The 21,867-nt window shown below is 41.1% G+C and overlaps 1 protein-coding gene across 3 annotated transcripts in view; it reads right to left on the reverse strand.

Moving 5' to 3' along the window:
• Positions 1 to 249: 249 nt before the first annotated feature.
• Positions 250 to 21,867, reverse strand: part of DCAF12 (DDB1 and CUL4 associated factor 12) — a 38,496-nt gene continuing 16,878 nt past the window's right edge. For 2 of the 3 annotated variants that reach the window (XM_074995847.1, XM_074995848.1), the window contains exons 4-9: positions 21,748 to 21,808; positions 13,583 to 13,776; positions 12,216 to 12,281; positions 10,985 to 11,147; positions 6,883 to 7,067; positions 250 to 4,562 (exon numbers count right to left, since the gene is read on the reverse strand). In XM_074995847.1, the coding sequence (XP_074851948.1) occupies positions 4,404 to 4,562; positions 6,883 to 7,067; positions 10,985 to 11,147; positions 12,216 to 12,281; positions 13,583 to 13,776; positions 21,748 to 21,808 (828 nt within the window). In that variant the 3' untranslated portion in view covers positions 250 to 4,403. The remainder of the gene's footprint in view (positions 4,563 to 6,882; positions 7,068 to 10,984; positions 11,148 to 12,215; positions 12,282 to 13,582; positions 13,777 to 21,747; positions 21,809 to 21,867) is intronic. The other variant, XR_012645817.1, reaches the window with a different exon arrangement.

Genomic DNA, 21,867 nt, shown 5'->3' on the forward strand with positions numbered 1-21,867 from the left:
TTGAATGCAGTAGTGGAAAAAGTTGGTCAGTTTAGGGGAAAAAAACGGGTTCTTGCATCACAAGCGCACTGAGTAGGACTTCCATTCAGTACTCATGAGTAGGCTGTTAAATACAGTAAATCCTTGATTTAAGGGACTGATGTGGGGAAGGATGTCCACTATTCCTGAAGTCCATTAAATGCGAGGGTTTACTGCCCGCCCACCCCCACCAGGCTCCCCCAGCCCCGCCCTCCCACCCCCACAAAAAAACTCAAAAACACACCTGCCACTCACTAGAGCCACTGGACCCCACTGCATGTGGCTGGAGGGGCCACTGCGCAGCCTGGAGGAGCTACCGCCGGAGCTACCATGTGCTCCTCCCAGAAGGGGTTGGGCACATGTGAGTGCCAGTCTGCCTGTGTACACGCCACCTCCTGGTGGGAGGAGTGCGTGGTGGATCCTCCAGGCTGCAGCAGTATTAAGTTTTTGTTTTTTTCTTTTGGGGTTGGGGGGGAAATGATTTTAAGGACCCCAAAGGACTTCAGGAATAATGGGAACAGGGAACATGTTGTACCCAAAGTCTGCTAAACCGGGGTCGCAAAAAAATCAAGGGTTTACTGTAATTCATCTGATTCCGCATTAGAACGCACGCATATGGAGCTTCAAGGATACCATGGATTTGCGTAACAGGCTTAGGAAAAGTGCTGATGAAATGAACTGCTTGACACGTTATTATACAAATATTGTGTTAATATGTCAAAGAGTGAAAAATGCCCGTCTGCCTTAATGATCTTTAAGAACCTTCTTTCCCTCAAAGAAAGTGTCAGAGGGGAAAAAAAAAGGTCACTAGAAATACTTGACTGAGCACTTGGAAAAAATCAGCTCCTCTACAAAGTGAGATCACCACTGCGTTTCTATTCCATTTTAAAGCTATTCAAATATAGGCAGAAGGCCACTAGGTTTTCCCCTACTGTTGCTTGAGAGATGAGAGCTATGCCTTCCCATTCATTTCTGTGGCTGGCTTGTCAACCTCCCAGTTGCTGTGATTGCTGCACCAGCCAACCAGGGACCCACAGTTGGATCCCCAGTTTGCTACCATACACCTCTCCATGTTTTGGCTCATCTATCTAAATGTGTATGGTGGAGGCAGTGTTATGCAATGGAACAGTCTTCGTCTAGGAATCAGGAAACTAGGCTTTTTTCCTGTTTCTGCTTCTGATTTACCATGTTATGTTTGGCAAGACACTTGCTATCCCAGCTGGAGTCTTTAATTACTGCTCAATGGATCAAAAAATTATTATTTGACTATGGATAATCAGGATCACATCACAGTACAGCATCTCATCTTAAAGGGTCAGCTACTTAAAATGTTTATCTGAAACATAATGGTCATCTATCACTGTTAAAACAATACCTGATTCCTAGAAAAAAAATATTTCCCAATTTTTTTTTTTTGTTGCACATTGGACAGCACTGAGGCTAAGGCTACACTATTCTTTTATTTCGGGATAAATTTGTATCCCAAAATGGAAACCGTGCAGCCAAACACCACGCTCGAAATAGCGGAGCTATTTCGAGCACAGTGTTTCATTACTGGTAACCTTCGTCATACGTGGGTTACCAGGAAAGCTTGAAATAAGCACTCATTTTGAACTCCAGCATGGTGTAGCCTGCATCAGGTTTGAAATAAAATGTCTCAAAATAAAGTTACGCAATTTGAGCAACACACATTGTCTAACTTATTTTGGATAGAGCTAAAGTGTAGCCCTAGCCTGAGTGTTTATTCCACCTACCTTGTTTGTATGGGCTCTTCACATAAGGGAAAGATCTCTCCCCTCAGAATACACCAGGAAACAGTCACCACTAGGACTACAAACACAGGTGGACAGCTCAGGGCAAGAGCAGTTTGTGAAACTACACAAATCTCCATGTCTCTTCCGCCTACCATCTGCCCACACCTCCCTGGTGACACAGACTAATTTAAAATTGGTGTCCCCTTGAACACCAAAACACACCTACATTGGACAATGCTTAAAATAACCTGGAGAGAACAATTTCCCCAAAGACTCAAAGCTAGTTTCAAAATTAACAAGATTAACTGTAAGAGGGGAAAAAAAGATAGACCAAGAGACATCCTTCAGATTAAAAAAAAAAAAAAAAAAAAAAAAAAAACTTTTAAAAGATTACTAAAACTTTAGCATAGCTGAGCTCTGCTCTAGGAGATGTCAGCTGGAGCAGAATTTCTCAGAGCAGCTCTGACGCCAAACAAGACCTGCCTGGGAATAAAATACACTAAAAACCCCACAGACCCTATCTGTAGAACAGAGCAAACTTATACAGGTTACAAGTTTTAGAACTATTTCTGCAGAGAGAGATTAGGTGTCACCATATTTCACGTGGATTTTCCTTTTCATGTTTCTAGGCAGAGTCAAATGCTACATCTCTACCCTGCCAAACATTCACAAAAGAAACCACAAAAGCAACATGTTTCCATCATTTTATACTGGTCAAAGTATAAAAATATTCAGAAATTTTATATTAGCATACCAACAGAAGTTAAGAGAATACTTGATTTACAGCCCTATAATTTAATGGCTACCACTTGGACACTAAAACCACATTTATAATGTTCAGTTTTTGCTTTGATGCACGTTTTAAACAACCAATTCACTAGCAGTAGAAATGGGAATGCAGAAGTAAAGATCACGCTGCAGATCCAAGAAACAAGTCAGGCATTAGCTTAAGTAACCCAAATCCACGCACGCACACAGGACAACCCTTTCCTTACCCTGGATTTGCAATCAGAATGTAGACCAAGAACCTGCACTTCTACCATGTCTTTTGTTTGATAAACTCGAGTTACAAATTACGACTGGGGCTCAATGTGTGCTATTAACTTCACATACAGGTGAGGACAGTGAGGCACAGATACGTGATGTGACAGGACAACAGCAGCAGAGCTAGGAGGAGAAACAAGGAGTACTGCACTTCACCTTCTGTTTTAACCACATCACCATCTTTTCTCACCAGAAATGCACACTCTCCCCACAACTGGGCCTGTAGTTTGTTCACTATGTGTATTCAGACGGTCGTCCTCCACCCACAGCTCCTGGGGAAGTCCAAGGCAGAGCTGAACAATAAACTAGGTGTCGGGGGGGGGGGGGGGGGGGAGAGGAAATCTCCTATAAAAATCCAAGTGACCGCCTGTGCTTTTCTTAACATGAGTTGAATAAGAAGTAAATGTCAAACCTCAATTAAAAAATGAAACCTAGTCATTAGAGAAAAGAAAGAAAGACAGCTGATGCTACTAGCAAATTCAGTTAACTGCACATTCTACCTTCTTCCCAAAGGCCAGGAAGAAAAAAAAATTGACAATATTACTTTAACATTCCCTCTGCCCACCAGCTTTAATAGCAGTAACTGGCAGCAAAGACTGCTCCTGTCAACATCTCACTCCTAGCTAAAGAACCACAAGGTGGGGAAAAAGGGTCTCCAGCCTGAGGTTTGTGTCTTTAGGCAGCATGTGAATCCTGGCTCTTCCCTGCCATTCTGCCCCAGCCCTCCAGAGGTCTCCCAGCTAGTCTGGAAATTAAGCAGACTGAATTAAGACAGCCACCATGCAAGTCTGTCTCCTAACCTAAGATGCCAGTTCCTTCAGTGCCCCAGTAAGCCACCCTCCTCCATTGTAACAGCTGTCTGTCACACAGTATTCCCAGCCAAAGCTCCATCAGCCTTGCAAACGGAAACCTGGGGGACAGAGAGAGAGAGAGAAGGGATAATATGAGACTGTCATTCTGCTTATGTACTGCTGGGATGTCTTCGCTATACTCTGGGTCAGATAAAATATTCCTGGTAGTGCTCTGTCCCTGGGTTCCAATAAGCATGATTTCAATTTACTTTCCTTTATGTTGACAGTGTCATTAGACTTGTACTTTAAACAAAATTGATCAAGCCAGGCCAGAGCCAGGCTCTGCAGATAAAATAGTAGCTTATCTCATAAATATTTTTAATATTTTTAATTACAAGTAGTCCTTACTCCAGGTAACGTAACCGACACGAAGTACCTGCATACACACAGCACCTGGACTTTCACAGAAAGCCTGGCAGCAACCACACAATAAGAAAAGAATCCTACCTCACAGCAAAGTAGGGGACATACGGCTGAGTTAGCCTATGCAGGGAAGAGTCATTTGGAGTACATACAATAAAAAGGGATTTAAAAACAACCCATTGTATAAAGGATCAAGGAAGTTAAAGCAAAATCTGGCTCAAAAAAAGATGTACAAAACTGTTGAAGACCAACAGAAAACTCTGCCAAAAATAACTTGCATTTAGACCAGAAAACAATGTCATCACACAATTTCTTTGTTAAAAAAGGAAAGAAAGTGGAGATCAGTGTAAAGATCGGCATTTGAGAAGAGTCATTAGCTCCAGAGACCAGCATAATTCCCATGGAGTCCTGATGGAAGGGGACCACCTGCCACAAATAGTTTCGTTCCAGACGAGTCGTAGCAGTGGGTGTAAACAGCATTTGCAAAGAAGTTAATGTCAGAAAAGTAATTCCTCCAGGTTTCATCATGATTCTGTTAAAGGAAATTTCAGATCAGTATTGCAGCACGTGAGCCAAAGACAAAAGCTTGTTTCATAAAAGCAAAAATTTAGTCTCCATAGCTTGGAAAGGGACTTTCTGTGGACAGGCTTGAACTTTTTGATGGCCCAAATTTCCTCAGAAAGAACTCTCGGGAGAGGGGAGGAAAATGAGGTTGGGCATTTATAAATCACTCATACTTAATATTAAATAACTAGAACAACTGACAGTCTATTACTCTGTACTGAATGATTTATGCTATGGTAGCACCTAGGACCCATAATCAAGGATCAGCCCCCTATAAAATACTGATTATAGTCCCTGTTCCTGCACAATTTGAAAAGGGTAGATGTACTAATCAAACAGTCTGGGGAAAAAAAATCTACACAATTCCACCCATACTTTCTATTTCTAGCCTCCTAAACAATCTTGTTAGAGCACAATTTATTAAGCAATAGTGTACAGTACTATTCAACTGTGTATTCTGAGTAAAAGAGAAATAGCTGTGCTAGTCTGTATACTATCAAAACAAAAAAGCAGTCCAGTAGCACCTTAAAGACTAACAAAATAATTTATTAGTTGATGAGTGGGTCTGTCCCATGAAAGCTCATCACCTAATAAATTATTTTTAGTCTTTAGAGTGATACTGGATTGCTTTTTTGTTTTGACAGTATACACAGTATGTATATCGTATGTAAGGGTGTAATACAGCTAGAATACGATACAGCAGGGTCATAACATTTGACATTTGTGAGGGCTGAGTGTTAAGAACCCTTGTGAATACTGAATTTTGCAAATATGGCAAAGCGGCAGCTCCCAGCACTCCCCAGCCCAGAACCCTAGGGAAGCGGCCACTGCTGGTGTTCCCCACCCTGGAGCTCACAAAGCAGCTGCTGGCGAATAATTAAGCTGGTCAGTTTCCCAGATCCTGCAAGCAGCAGCCCTGCTCCCCTCCCCTTGCAAAGCTGGGAAACTGACCAGAGCAGCAGCCTTGGTCAGTATTCTGGCTCCAGCCAGTGGAGGGGAGCCAGGAAGAAGGGGCAGCCTGGCTAGGAAGGCAGTGAGTAGGGGCTCAGCCTGCCTAGCGGCCCCCAGGCAGATCAAAAGCCTTCTCCCAGTGGCGCCGCTGTCAGGCTGACAGCTGGGGGAAGGCAGGGAGAAGGGGTCTTAGCCTGCCTAGCTGCCTGCAGCTGCACAGCAGCTTCAAGTTGCTTTAACACAACTTAAGCACAAGTTATGCACAACCTGAAGCTCTGTAGTTTGACTGTTTAACTGTATAAACTTTTCTTTTTAATTTCAGCTCTTATTTTGATCCCTCCTGAAGGCAGATATGTAACCTAGTCCTCCAGGACTAAGTTCTCCCAGACCACAAATACTTTGTCTACTATGACCACACAAGACCTCCTTCAAATGCATGTAACTAATGCTGCTTTACTGTTGCTCGACATCAAGATCTATTTCTGAGATCCTCTATAAGAATTTAATAAAATAGTGTACAACGTTTGTCCGTTCAGTAGCAAATCTTAGAGGGCTAGTCATATTAGTCTGAAACCTCAAAAACAAGCATTTTCCTGCCTTTGATATTCACACTTCTGTATCACATGCTACAAAGGAGACATATCCAGCTTAATTTGCTTCATTAGCTGGTCCTAATAATGAAAGGAAGCTTTTTTTTTTTTTTTTGATTATATATATCTATATATAAAAACCATGGAGTCTAGAACTTCCACTCCAACTCATCTAATGAAGTGGGTTTTACCTATGAAAGCTCATGACCGTATAAATTTGTTAGTCGCTACGGTGTCACAGGAATGCCAGTCAGCAGCCGTTATGCAGATGTTTTGCTAGGAGAATATTTTGTCAAGACTGAAAAATTCAAAACTGGTTCATCATTTTGCTCAAGCTTTCAAAAATAAGAGTATTTGTAAGGTAGACACAGGAGCAACTGAAAAATAGGAGTTAAAATTAACATTTGAGTTCAGCCTTACTACAATGTGATCCATGCCCTATGCCTTGTCTGGGATTGTAAATTCTTCAGTATACAGAATGTACATTATTTTAAAGAGTGCTTCAGTTTACACTGCAACACAATGCATTGAAAATATAAAGTGTCATTTACTAAGAACTGCAACAAGAGAAATGTTCCCTACGGGTCATTCATGCTGAGGAATGGCTAAACAGATTTTCAGTCATTGTGTTAGAGTTCTAGAGGAGCTCATCTGACATGTAGAGTTTCCAAAATTGTCAAATTAACTTGACTTCAAGCCCTGTAGCGTCCCTACACAGAAGAGTTTCAAGAGCTGCAAGCTACTCACAAGCCAGCCTTTCCCGGTCGTCAACTTTAAAATTTCACTTCCTCCTTGTTTCTGTTTTTGTCCACGACAGGTGTGGGTGGGTTTTTCATCCAGGAACCTTTGGGCTCGAATGTCATAAAACAACAAGGAACCCTGTCCTGTTCCCACTGTTATAATGTGCTCATAAAAGCTCACAGACCGAATACCTGTTGAAGAGAAAGGAATGTTACAACCATATTTAAGAGGAGATGCATGCTCTGGGTATGCAGTGGTAGGTGCTGATTTAAGTTTTTTTCCACCCTGTGTTACAATAGTTATTAGTAGGCAGATACTTTCAATAGCAGCTGTGATTTCTGTAACATAAATAGAACTGGCTTGTGCTGTCCTACAGTGAAGGGGAAGTGAAATTATCTTCCCTTCTCCTCACAAAGGACCTGATCCAACGGCCAGTATTTCTCTATATATTGGAGTGAGATGCTAAGGAGCTCTTGCCACAAAGCAGGGCACCCTTGTGTCAGACAACACCCAACATATGGGCCCTGCCCCAGAGAGCTTCCAATCTAAGCATAAGATGTGAACTAGAGAGATGGGTACAGACTGGAGGAACACAAGGAAACAAAATAAAGAATTCCTTCATTTCAGTGGAAGCAGGAGCAGACATGACGACTGAGAGCTACCACATGCAGATATACAGTAGACCCCCAACTTATGCGGGGGGTTGCATTCTCGCAACCCCTATGTAAGTCATGTTTCCTGTACAAAGCAGGGGAGCCAGGAAACCTACTAGGGCAGCAGTCCTGGTCAGTTTCCTGGCTCCAGGGAGTGGAGGTGAGCTGGGGACCAGGCGGCAGCCTGGCTTCTGGGTCCCATTTGCTTGTGGGGGCCAGGAAATCATGCAGCAGCCTGGCTCCAGGGTCCCCTTCACTGGCAGGAGCCAGGAAACTGACCAGCACATCACTGGTCAGTTTCCTGGATCTAGCCAGAGGCGGCTTCTTCCCGGCTTCTCACAGCTGGAGGAAGTTGGGAAGAAGCCACAGTGGTGCGGCTGTCTGTTCGCTTGGCTTCCACCAGCTGGGAGACGGTGGGGGAGCCAGGCAGGCAGGCAGACAGCCACAGCATGCATTCGAGTTGCTCTTAACTCGCATTAATGCGATTTAAGTGCAACTCGAAGTCACGTATTTCAGGGGTTTACTGAACTAGTCGCTAGGAAAAAGTTGGTCTGCTCTTTAAGGCTCATTTCCCTGTATTCCAAACAGCTTTTCAGATTATTGGCATTCAAAGAATTTCAGAGCTAGCGTACACCACACAGTTTCCATTTTTATCACTCCACTCCTCCTCAACAATGTGCACAGTCATGCTTTGCTTCTTAATACTCACATACCGGCACAATACTTAACTGTTTAAAGCATCAGGAGGAGGATGCTTCAACACAATATTTTACTTGGTTTCATTACAATAGCTTATACAAAAGGGATTTATTTTGCTTTTCAAAAATCTAGGTTTGTGCCCTGAACTAAATGCATTGTTTAAAACTCATCTCCTTTGGGAAGCGAATTTACCCAAGCAAAAATATGTAGTACTACTTTGTTAAGGTCCAGTGTAGGTGCCACTGTACTACTCTGTGCTCTGAAATATTAGGAGTTTGAAGTACATTATGAACATTAGTGAATTATATCACAGCACTCCTGTAAGACAGGAAAGTTCTCATTTTACAGATTGAAAAGCAGACAGTTATGACTTTTACTCAAGGTCACACTATGACTGGTAGAAACCCCCCCTCTTTTCCTGAGCTCCTCTAAGCATTAGACAATCTTTCACTGTAATAGGTTCAGAATCATTACTGAAATACAGTAGAATTAAACTCATGAATACATTTTAATAAACCAGTCCAAGTGAAAATTAATTCTCACTTAAGAGCTAAGCCTAGGTCTATGCTACAGACTTAAACCTGTATAACCACATCACTCGAAGTTGTGAAAAATAATCCATACTTGAGCGCACAGTTACAACGACCTCCCTTCCCCACTATGAAGACAATGTTACACCAGCAAGAGAACATTTGTCAATACAATTACTGCGTCTTTGGGAGACGGATTAACTACACCCAATGGAAGAATCTCTCCTGTTGGCATAGAAGCATCTTCACTTAAGCACTGCAACAGCATCAGTGCAATTGCACCAACACTGTGTTTTTAAGATAGACCTGCTTGCCCTGAGTTCAGGGCCTTTCATTGTTTCTCTTCGACTGCTTGGGAGACAGTACACCAAATATGTTAAAAGGCTGCAACTGCTCTATGTTAGATTCAGTAACAGCATCAAGTGTTGCACTGGAAAATATATAGAACTGCCAGCTCAAATCCTTATGAAGTTTTAAAATGTTACGTGGAATGCACCTGTACTATGTGGAATATGCTAAGTGGAACATTCAGCAGAAAAGAGCTGTTGGCCCAGATGTCTGAAATTAAAACACATTTAGTTTGGCATTCAACCAAAACAAATCAGCCTATTTTCAAAGGTGTTCTAGGTATTCACAAAGCCCTCTGAAGTCAATGGGTGCTACAGATGAGGAATATCTAAAAATAAGGCTGCTCATCTAGGTGCTTGAATATAGATTTAGGCATTATCTTTCAAACCTGAGATCCTAAAGTTTTCTTCACTGTGTATACCCCAAAACAATACAGAAATTTACAATTAGAAAAGTTACATTTGGCTCAAATTTTGTAAGAACTTATTTTATAGAATTTCGTAAGTTATAGAAAATATTTCCTTCCTGTTTTTTAAAATTAAAAAAAAACCTAAAGTCTAAAAACCCTCTTTTTCTTGCAGAGTTGAAAGTTTGTATTGTCGTACAGAGCACGAAGGTACCTAAAATGTTATTCATCTGCAGCACAAATGCAAGAAGTTAACATAGCACTGGAGTTACCAAAGATACTGAAAATCCAATGCATTTGTAATCTGCTGTGTTATTAGGAACAATAAAAGCTTACAAACAAACTCCCAATGGATAGCATCCCTTTACGTATTACAATATCTAAACAGAGAAATTTCAATTAAGCCTACCTAAAGAGCTAGATGATTATCTCTGAAGGTAGGGGACAGAAAATGTTTTAATCAGTTTTGTTTGGGGAATACCAGTGCAAAGTTTTACTATGTATGTATGTATGTATGTATGTATGTATGTATGTATGTATGTATCTCTCTCTCTCTCTCTCTCTCTCTCTCTCTCACACACACACACACACGCCGGCCATACTGGGTCAAACCAAAGGTCCATCTAGCCCAGTATCCTGTCCGCTGACAGTAGCCAATGCCTTGTGCCCCAGAGGAGGGGAACTGAAGACAATCATCAAGAGATTTGTCTCCTGCCATCCATCTCCTGCCTTCAGCAAAAGGCTAGGCACCATACCTTACCCCTTGGTAATAGCCATCTATGGACCCAACCTCCAAACATTTATCGAGCTCTTTTTTAAAACTCTGTTAGAGTCCTGGCCTTCACAACGTCCTCTGGTAAGGAGTTCCACAGGTTGACTGTGCGCTGTGTGAAGAAAAACTTCCTTTTATTAGTTTTGAACCTGCTACCCATTAATTTCATTCGGTGTCCTCTAGTTCTTATATTATGGGAACAAGTAAATAACTTTTCTGTATTCACTTTCTCCACACCATTCATGACTTCTATATAAGTCTATCATATCGCTCCTCAGTCTCCTATTTTCTAGACTGAAAAGTCCCAGTCTCTCTAGCCTCTCCTCATATGGGACCTGTTCCAAACCCTTAATCATTTTAGTTGCCCTTTTCTGAACCTTTTCTAACGCCAATATATCTTTTTTGAGGTGAGGAGACCACATCTGCATGCAGTACTCAAGATGTGGGCATACCATAGTTTTATATAGGGGAAGTAAGATATTCTTTGTCTTATTTTCTATTCCTTTTTAAATTATTCCTAACATCGTATTTGCTTTACTGACTGCCGCTGCACAAAAACACAGTAAGAGTCCCCTTCTGAGCTGAAGTTCATAGCTGAAGCCCTGATATTTACTAGCCTGCTGTATTTTATTGCAGCCCTGACTATTACCTCTTTGTAGAAAGATCAATAATTTGAAACTTAGCTTCAAAATTTTCTTACCACTGCCTCGTTCTCTGGAGCAAACAGATTTAACATTGTGGGAAGGTTGCCTTGGATCCAGAAAGGAAACATGTGCCTGAGATCCCACTGCATACACAGACCACTCCTGCCCATACGCCAGACACACATTCTCCCTGCAGTATGGCAGCTTGGTGGAAAGTAGCTAGAAATAAATGGAAAGAGAAGTTAACTTAAAAATGTGGGTTTCATGGGGAAGAAGGGATACAAGTGACTGGACAAAAAGTAAACATCCTTGAGAGCATACTGGAGTAAACTACACTTGAGCGAGTAACACTGACTTGGAAACTCTTCTGGAAGAAGGTAAGTGTCTGTTCTGTAAAATGAAGACCTGAATGAGTGTGAAGGAGAGGAGGTAATGTCATTGGATAAGAGGAGAAAAGCTGAAAATTGGAGCTCTTGGACATTAGGAAGGGAGGAAGGCAGGCAGTAAGGTCTAACTGCATGCAGAAGTTATACTGTAAGCTAAAGATTGTTTTTAAACAAGCTTAGTTAAACTGGTACAACTCCCTGTGCAGATAACCTCTGCTTCATTTTTGTTTAAATCTCCTCATTAATTTAAAGATAAATGAACGTAAGCCTAGCTTAAACTAAAGGAAGCATCAAACACCAGTCAAAGTCAGTTTGAAATTATATTTTATGGCCACATCTGCACTACAGAGTCTCATTCGGCATAGGCCCTTCTTGTAGATACAGCACACCCAGGCAGCAGTAGAGCCAGAACAGTAATACCAACCCCAAACAACATTAGTTATATGTTAAAAGAGGCACTCTCAAAGGTGCATCTATATAGGAGTTTCACAGCACAGTGTGAAAAATCCTATCAAACAAAGCTTCTAGCCCACACAGATGTGCTAGTTTAAATTTTAAATGCTGACCAGCCTAAGCTAAACCAGTGCAACTTCCTCACATTGATAAATCGTAAGTATAACTAATGGTAAAACAAGATCAGTGAAAGCTCCCAGCTTGTCCAATTTTGAAAAGAAATTAGGAGCTTCCCTCCCTCCAAAGGGAAATAAGTACTCACATGTCCAGAGCTCTTGAAACATTGCCTTTGCTCTATGAAACTTTTCAAAATAAAGGTTTTGGGCAAGTGTTTTACAGCCACTGCTGCAGTCTATTCAGACACACACTAGGGAAACTGATGCAGAGTAGGAAGCAGCCTTAACTGGTAGGTTAACTACTGAAATTATAAACACATGAGAAGGGCAACCTTTGATAGTGTGTGCTCTGCTTTCCAAAGATGAAAGTACCCATCCAAAGACACAGCTCCTAGCTCCTGGAAGGGAAAGAAGAAAGTTAGCTTCCATTAGATACATATTCTAACAAACAAATTTCAGTGCAAACCAACTGCTTAAAAAGCTACGTTTGTGCCTCAAGTTGAGCACCCAGATGAATGCTACCTGGAAGTAGTGATGAATTTGCACAAGACAAGTGTAATTGCACATTGATTTCAGTGAAACACAATAGCACGGAAGGTACAGAGGGGGAAGGACAAAATTGAAATGGAAAGCCTACAGGCAGTTTAGAGATTATAAGAAGCTTATTAGATCAAGTGCCACACCTCCCTGCCAACCTACTTTGGAAAAAAGCACTACACATTAGTACTGGCAATTCTCAGCACCAGAACCTAAAACAATATGGGGCAATAAATATTAAACAAGGTTATATGTGTGTATTTTAACAAACTTCAGCATGGCATCAGAACAGTCTTTTGGAAACCATATCTTCCTACCTATCAATTGGTATTAATTAGTTTGCAAGATACAGTTTGGCAAATACCAAGAAGCAGCTCGACCAACAAAAAAAAGTGTTGAGTTGTCTCTCTCAGGAGTCAAACCAGTTGAATGCTCCCTGGCTGGTCACCAGCAGACATGCATTGATCAGTAACACAGCTATTAACAAAGAACAGACAGACAAAACACCAGTGTGACCCCAGCTGAACTTTGTATTCCCTTTTGCAAACTGAAAGCAGGGCCATCCTTAGGCATACACAACATAGCAGCGGTGTAGGGCACCACATGCTACCAATGCCTAGGCAGGACTGCAGACAGGACTGACTCTGGTGGTCCCATCTCCTGGCCCTGCCCTTCCTGCGGACTTCACACTGGGCCATTCCCTGCTCATTCCCTTGCAGCTGCACCCAGCCCCCACTCACCAGGCAGCAGCAAGCGGTGTGGGAACACGACCTGGAGGACTCCAAAGGAGCTGAGAGCAGCCATGCAGCCAGCAGCTTGAAAGAAGTGGCAGTTTCCCTTTCAGAGCACCAATTCTCTTGCCTGGCATTGCAAAACACCTACATCGCCTCCAGCCTGTGCCCGCGCCTCCCTCCCTGCCCCAAGGTTACCAACTCTCTCAGATGAGGCACCACTGCAGCAAATGGCATCCAGCTCACTGATCCAGGAGAGTTGGCAAGTCCCTGCCCTTCTGGCTTCTGCCCTCCCCTTCAGAGCAGCCACTCCCCTTGCAGTGTGGGGGAGCCAGTCTGGGCTGCTTAAGGGACCAGCACTACTAGGGACAGCCATGGCTGAAAGGTTACAATTTCACTCCTCTCAATTTCCCTGTTTATATCTTGCTGACCTTATTCTTATTGTTGAACGCCAGTGCTCGGACTTTGCAGTTGTCTGGATTGGTGTTCTCCTTGGGGATATCCTTCAGTGCCCTGTGTGTTATATGAGCATAGACAGGGACTCGAGAGAGATTGTGTCTGGCATCGCTTTTAGTCAGCACATCGTCTGTCACTTCCCAGAGACCCATCGAGCCATCCCGGGAACCTGAATTAAAAAAAAAAAAAAAACACAAACAAACATTTCAGCATGCATTAAGCACAAGCAATTTCCCTACTGAAGACAGAACTTCAGTGAAGCATGTAGGACATGGCCCTAAGGAAGGAAGAATAGAGTGCTGTTTGTTTAATCTCCTGCCTGCCCCTCCTGCCCACGTGGCCACTCCTCCCCTGCATCCCACCCAGTCAGACTCCCCCACCCCCAGCTCACTCCTGCAATCCCTTCCACGCAGATCCCACACCCCAAGCCTACTTCCTGGCAGCCCCGTGTCACACTGAACACCTAATTTTGGCCCCACAACCTGTACTAGGCATGGGCCCCTAGGCCCTGGGGCTGGTGTGTAAGAGGAATGTCTTTTTCTGCGTTTCAGTCAAGGACCAGATCAGTGAGGGTTTGGCATTTTTTTTTTGGGTGGGGGGGGTTGCTTCTCACTTGCAGCCTCCAACTCAAAAAAGGTTCCCTGCATATGCTCAACGGGATTTGCAGAAACCAGTCAGCAAAAGCATCCTTCTTACAGTTTGTGATGACATTAGACGGAACAGATAAAGTATTCTCCAAGTAAAAAAAAAATTCCTTTTTTATTTTTTAAAAGTTACCTTAAATTTTTCTTTAAAACTCTGTTCAAAATGAAATCTGAATTTTGAACTAAATATGTGAAAGCCTAAATTTACTTCAATTCTTACAGTCTGCCTACAATGTCTTTCTAGGCTAATAAATGATAACTTAGATTTTTGTCATGCACTTGTGGTTTGGTTGGATTACTGCCAAGTTTCAAAATATAACTGGTACGTTAATTTGTTGTGGGAGTGCTTATTACATTTTTACTACGATTACTAGACTTTTAACAGTATAATTGCTCAATATAAGCAAACATCTGATGTGAAGATTTCCTGTTAAAATGTAAAGTTTTCAGGCATTCATGTAAGTGCTTTTTCAACTTGTTTGGTATGTTGCCATAGGTAAGGGTTGAAATAAATTTGGCTAATCCTTAATTGTTTTCCCTACAAAACTGGGTTCAGAATAAATAATTTAAAAAGTGGTATGAACAGCTGCAGTCTTTCATTTACAGCCTTATTTTTAAGGCAGTATCCTGAGTAACAGTGAGTTTTGTTCCAGGGTCCCATCTACACAGTACAGGTATGTACATCCATCGTCTACAATGTCTAAAACTTCAGAGTCAACTGCTGGTCTCACCAGCAGTGCTGCAACTCAACTACATCAGTGGGTAAGTTACCTGTATCAGACTTCCTCCATCATCCAGTAAAGTTACAGATAAGTTTCTCACCAGAATCAGCCAAACCTCACAGATTTTTAAAAAGTTGCTCAGTTATTTATATAATAATTTACCTCCCCTTCTTTTGTTGAGAAAAAGCTTTTCATCGACATGCTTCAGTTATTATGATCAGGCCCCAACCAACAAAGCAGACAGTGCTGAACACAGTGTACAACGAGGACATAGAACTGTGTGCAACAAACCTTGACAGGAAGTTAATTAACTGAGTCTTGATGGGTGGAATAACGTACATGCGATCCAGTAACGTGTGCTTGTGTACCAACAGAAAGTGGGATTGTCTATTTGAATGCGTCCCAGTCAGGGGTACCTCATCTTATATAAGTATCTGCTTAGTTTTACAAGAGGCTTCACACAAAGCACTAACAAAATCTGTACAACATATTTCATGTGAAGACCTGTTTATACTGTTCTATATACTCAACACAAATGTAAATATTTATATTCCAATTCATTTATTTTATAAATTATATGGTAAAAAATAACAACGTAAACCCTTTTTCAGTAATAGTGGGCTTATGCCACTTTTGCATTTTTGTATTTGGTTTTGTGAACAAGTAATTTGTAAGTGAGGTGAAACTTCAGAGTTCAAGATAAATCAGATTCCTGAAAGAGGTACAATGGTCTAGAGAGGCTGAGAACTACTTATCTTACAGAAATAATTTACACAGTTTTACCGTAACTTCTAGGATTACAATTTAAAAATACCTGGACAAATTGGACAAATGTGAAGTACTTCACATCAGCAGGAACAGACGGTTGCAGACATACAAATGGGAAGTGACTGTCTAGGAAGGAGTACAAAGGAAAAGGATCTAAGGGGTCACAGTTGACCACAAGCAAAACCTGAGTCAGTGTGACACTATTGCAAAAACACCAACATCACTCTGGGATGCAGTAACATGAATTTTTAAGCAAGACGTGAGAAGAAGAGCAGAAGAATTACTCTGCGCTGACTAGGCCTCAACTAGACTAGTGTGTCCAGTGCTAGATGCCATGTTTCAGAAAAGATATGCAGAAACTGGAAAGGTCCAGAGAAGAGCAAAAAAAAAACTAAAGGTCTAGAAAACATGACCTATGAGGGAAGACAGCAAGAACTGGGCGTGTTTAGTCTAGAGAAGAGAAGACTAAGGGTTTGTCTTCACTTACCTGAAGAGGGATTTTCTGGAGATCCCTCTCCCAGGGGACAATTTAACAAGGCTAGTAAGTACCTAGTAAATCGACTGCTGATGGTGCCCCCGTCGACCCTAGTACTCTATTGGGTTGTGAGGAGAAAGAGAAGTCAATGGGAGAGTTTCTCCCACTGACCTCCTGCAGTGGGATGCTGCAAAAATTTGGCCTCAAGTATGTTGACTCCAGCTGTGCTATCTTTGTAGTTGAAGTTGTGTGTTTCAGGTCAACTTTTTCTCCTTAACATCCAAGGAAAAGAGAAGAAATAATAGGCTTAAATTGCAGTAAAGGAGGCTTAGTTTGGACATAAGAAGTTTCTCCTAAACTGTCAGCATGGATAAGCTTTACAATATATTGTATGGGAAGGTCTGAAATCTCCATCTCGGGACATTTTTAAGAGCAGGTTAGACAAATACCTATCTGGGAATAGATGGTGCTTGGCCATGCCATGAGTACAAGGGAACAGACTTGATGCATCATCTTTCAATGTACCTTCCAGTCCTAGGATTCTCCCCCAGTAAGTACAATGGAATTCGGCAGTTGACCATTTTGATTTATTAAGAACTAGCCCATTAGGATGAAAGTTTATGAAGAACATAATGACAAAACAGACCTATTGCAGCCAAAGTTATCAACATCTGACTCAAGGAGAAATGTAGAAGATATTCAGCATATCTTGAAACCTAGTCTCAATGCCTTTGACCAACTGCAGAAAGATTGCTACTGGCCGTTCAAATTGGAGAAAACTTAAAGAGATACTGAAAGAAGGGATAACCAACAACAAAATTCATTTGCAGGAAGTAAAAGAGCAGATGGGTCTAGCACTAGGTGCCCCCTACTTCTCACCAGTATTCAGCTGAATGCACCAAGGTAGAGGTCTATCTGCTAAAGATGCTGATGCTGTGACATGGGCATCTAATAGTCACCCATCAATAAACATGAGACAAAAGATAGGTGAATATATGTTTTATTGGATCAACTTATATTGGGAGAGCACTGAGCTTTGTGGCTCAAAGGCTTGTCTTTCTCACCAATAGAAGCTGGTCCAATAAAAAGCTATTATCTTATCAATCTCGTCTCTGCTACCCTAGGGCCAGCACAGCTACAGCTACAACTACACTGCACGCAAAACGAACTCATGTCAGGGCTGGAGGTTAATCATTCAAAGCAGCCCTTATTTGCTGATGTTCTACAGAAAGTCACCCTACGGAACTGTCAGAAGTCTCTAGCTAAGCACCAGAGTTTGTGGAAGTGCTAAACTAGCTTGACAGCAGTAGCCTCCTCTGCAGTTACCGTAAGTCCAAACGAAAGACATTCTAATTCACTCAAAGTTGAGTACTCAACTGGGAGTTCACAAAGTAGGAAAACGTGTCTCTCTCTTCCTGCCTATGAACAAGAGGTGAGCTTTAGAAGTTTGCATAACTGCCTAAGTAACTTAAGAGACTGTTGTTTCATGTTCAAGAGACTTATGTGACTAGGAACTTCAGGTCCAGTCATTTTCTCTTAGTAAAATTTGAAAAATTTTTCAATGTGACCTGAAATAATCCATTTAATTCACTGATTAGACTTAATTTTCCTGTTCCTTTAGCTGTAAATGGGGATCACATTTTGTTAAGAGAAGTTCCTTTACCCAGAGCATTTAAGATGGTTTGTTCCATAAATATATGTTTTATATGCGGTTATGTTTTTAAATTTCAGTTACCATCCTAATGCAGCCAGACAGAAATCATGAGCAAAAAGCTAATTACTTCACAGAAAACAGAGAATTCTGTCTAACACATAAAAAATGCACAGTTAAGAGAACCTGAAAATACCATGAATTACAGTTGCCTAAATAAAAATGTAATATATTATAGCATGCTCTCCTCTAAGCAGCAAAAATATATACTCCATTAGTGTAAAGGTTCCATTGACTTGGAAAATCAAAATGCTGTAATGATTATGCCAACCAGTAACAATACATCTGTTTAAAAGGGTAAATATAAAACAGAAAACATTCATTAAAACCAATTATTTAAACAGGGGTTTTCCACTTAATAATTTAATGCGATTTTAAGGTCTGATTAAAAGTCACCCTGTTGTAAATTGGCCCATACGGATACTAAAGCAGCAATGGTCTGAGAGCAAAGACCTGGGTTCTTACTCCCAGCCCTGATCAACTTACTTCCATCTGGGCGTCTGTTTTACTATGTGTACCTCCATAATATACATAACTCCAGCACCATGTTCATATATGTACTTTTTAAAGAAATTCATCATAGCTTTAATGGCAAAGTATGGAATTTCAGTTTGCACAGAATTAAGTTTACAGGTAAATTCAATAAAAAAATCATTCGATCCTTAAAACCATAATTTTTGTATTGTAATTCACAAATGTTTGTCTTTTAAAAGAGTTGTAAAAGTTTAAGTTTAAAGTAGCTATATAAGTTTGTATCCGCAAAAACAACGAGAAGTGCTGTGGCACCTTACAGGCTAAGAGATTTTTTGGAACATAAGCTTTCATGGGCATTGAATAACGTGGACTTCTCATTTTTACACTGGCCTCTGCTCATGTGAGATCAATGTAGTGTCCTTTTAACTCTGGAAATGGACAGGTAAGTATCAATACCCCTTGTAAATTATAAACTTTGGTACAGTTAAATAAAGAAAGAATAAAATGGATTCTGAGTCATCAGGATATGGCGGAATACAAGCAGGGCATCACTGGCTCAATATATTGTCTTTATCATCAGAGAAATCTAGTCAGCTCCCATTAATGCTCACTGTTGACCATCACAGTCAAGGCTTCCCAATAACATTTTATGACAGAAGTGTCCTACCGCTCAATTTACACAGTCATGTCTTTTAAATGGAACGTAAATCTTGTTTGTTGGGGAGATTTATAATTCAATGGCCTCCCTTAATTTCTGAACACCATGATACACTTTATAAAGAAGCTGTTCTTTTTATTACTGTTAACAGAGAAACACATCACTGCATCTTGTTAAACTGGTTAGCCCTAAAGCCAAGGGGAAAACTTTTGTCACTCTATGTTTACAAATATCATCTAGAGCAGGGGTCAGCAACCAAAATAGCAAGAGCAGCCATTTTTTCCAGTTTAGTAAAATACTCAATAATTCAAAGGGCCACAATGCATGTGAATGAGAGAGTCCTTAATAAATAACGTCAAACCATACTTTTTGTAACCCGTTTTAAGACCAGCGCACATATGATTTGTAATGCGATAAATGTTTACTGCAGGACATTCAAACTTTTACATATTCTATGTCTTCATGCTTTTCCCGTGTGTTTGTATCATTCTCATACTTTCTCTGGAGGATGCTAGGGGGAAGTTATCCAACACTTTGAGATCGCATAACATTGCTATTTAGATACAGGTTGTTCATTTTTGGGCTTTTAGATGTTCAGTGTATCGAAAATAATCAGGATTTTTTTTTAAATCTTTGCAATTATAGTGTTGAGAGCCACAAAGAAGTTATTAAAGAGCTGCATGCGGCTCCAGGGCTGCAGATTGCAGACCTCTGATCTAGAGAATGATTCATCCTAAAAGAAGCTCTTACCAAACAAGAGCCTCCTCTTTGTTTATAATGACTGGCATTCTTCCTTCAAGGCTGCTTTAGGTCAAAAGAGGTTTAGTTTTATGTCTATGAATTCCTTTAGACAGTCACTCTATACACATGGGTGGAGGAAAACCCTCACCTCTGTCTAAACAATACCAAAAGTAAGAGACATGGAAAGTCAACCTTGCAGCCTAATCTTCACGCCCTTGAGCATTCAAATGAGATATCAGAAGCTGTCAGGCCTCTATACCCAAGCTAGGACAAGCAACTGGCAATTTGACCTGCAGTGGGACCAGTAGCTCCTTTCCCTCTCAGTGAATCATATTTAATCTGCCTGCCAGAAGGTGGCAAGAAATTTTGCCTTCAGTTTCTTGGCCAACATACAGGCATGTGGTAACTCCTCCTCAACTTTATTTCAAAGATTTCTGCTTCGACTTCACTGGCAAAATGTAATTCAAGTTTCATATTTGTAAGGTTTTTTGATTCCATTTTGGCATCATTCTGCCCTTGGTGTTTTCTGCACCATGGCCCACAGGTAAACAAGCTCTCCAGAACACAGCCTGGCAAGCTGACTAAAATTTTAAATACAGTATTCTGCTTGGATTTATTTGTTGCCTTGGTGACATGCAAAGAAAGCAGAACCTGTACACCCTAGGGACGTGAGCCAAAGAGCTGACCTGAAACATTACATGGTGTAAGTGACCTGAATGCACAACAATGAAGCTACGTGCAGGTAACTAACAAGGTTTATAAGAAACAAAACAAACCAACCACACATGCCTACATGTACTAGGTCTCTTGTTGTTCTCCCCTGCCCCAAACCATTTTCAGTAATATCTGTTCTTTTCTCCAGTTACTAGCTTGCTTGTCCTGAGACACTCTCCCACCCACTGTCCTCTCCTGCAGGTTGGGCTCACTGAAGGCCAAGACCAACAGTACAGTAAAGCTATGCTCAGCTTGAGAGGTCGGGAAGCAGGACCAGTTTCCCCGCAAGAACGATGCTGTTCAGAGTTGGCCCAAGATTAAAAATAACCAGCTTTAAACACTGAGGGTTCAGATAATTTTGGGAGCTGTGCCCAGAGTTGAGCCCAAATCACTCACTGTACATGCAGAGGAATAGTATCCAATATATACAGATTACAAAAATATCTATTAAATGGCATCAAACCTGACCTCCTACAGGAGTTGTATCAATTACTGCACAACATTGTTCAGTGCTGAAGAGAAAGTGTTCTTGGAAAGTTCACACTTCCGCAATCAAGATTTGTATTACTTTATTTGAATTTTCCAGTTATCACTTCTACAATAAGCATGGATATGTAGAAAGTTTCCCTAGTGAGATACAATCTCTTCCTGATGCACACTAGGAACTGTTAGTGGATTTAAAGGTGCTCAGTATAACCTGGGTATGGTTGCTTTGTTTGTTGTTTTTTTTAAAGCATGATTTCATTGCATTTAAAGACACTTGCTTTCTCTGAAGAGTTTAGATACAGATCTGGTTGAGGGACTAACCACAGGCAATCGCAAATACACCATTCAGCTTCCAACCCCACTTCCAGTTGAATCACACCTATCATGGCTGTCAGGGTTAGAGGTGCTCATGTCCTAACAAAGCTTTTTGTTTGAAGCATAGCTAGTATAGTAGTTCTACAGCCAAGCTCTACCATCCACACAACAAACCAAATGCATTACGAAAAAGGAAGCTCCTAGCAGGCAGCTTGGTGCTACCATGATTATATTTCAACTACAGATTGTGTCAATGCTTGACATTTTATATTGGAAGTATCATGAAAAAAAATAAATGTGCTCCATTGTTCATCCACGCAATATATCTTCCTGATACTCTATCACCTTGTCAGATGTATGCTTACACAGTAGCACTTTGCAATCTTTCCTCAAGACACGGGCCTTAAACAACCACACTAAAAATAAACCTACCAGAAACAGCCATAGTATCACTGATCCAGGCAATAGAAAATATCCAGTCTTTGTGTCCATCCTGAAGAGAGAAAAAGAACAAATCAGCCCGTCAGATTTATCAGCATGTGTATTTTATCT

This window comes from Carettochelys insculpta, chromosome 5 (assembly GCF_033958435.1).
Source record: "Carettochelys insculpta isolate YL-2023 chromosome 5, ASM3395843v1, whole genome shotgun sequence".
NCBI classification, from domain to species: domain Eukaryota; kingdom Metazoa; phylum Chordata; order Testudines; family Carettochelyidae; genus Carettochelys; species Carettochelys insculpta.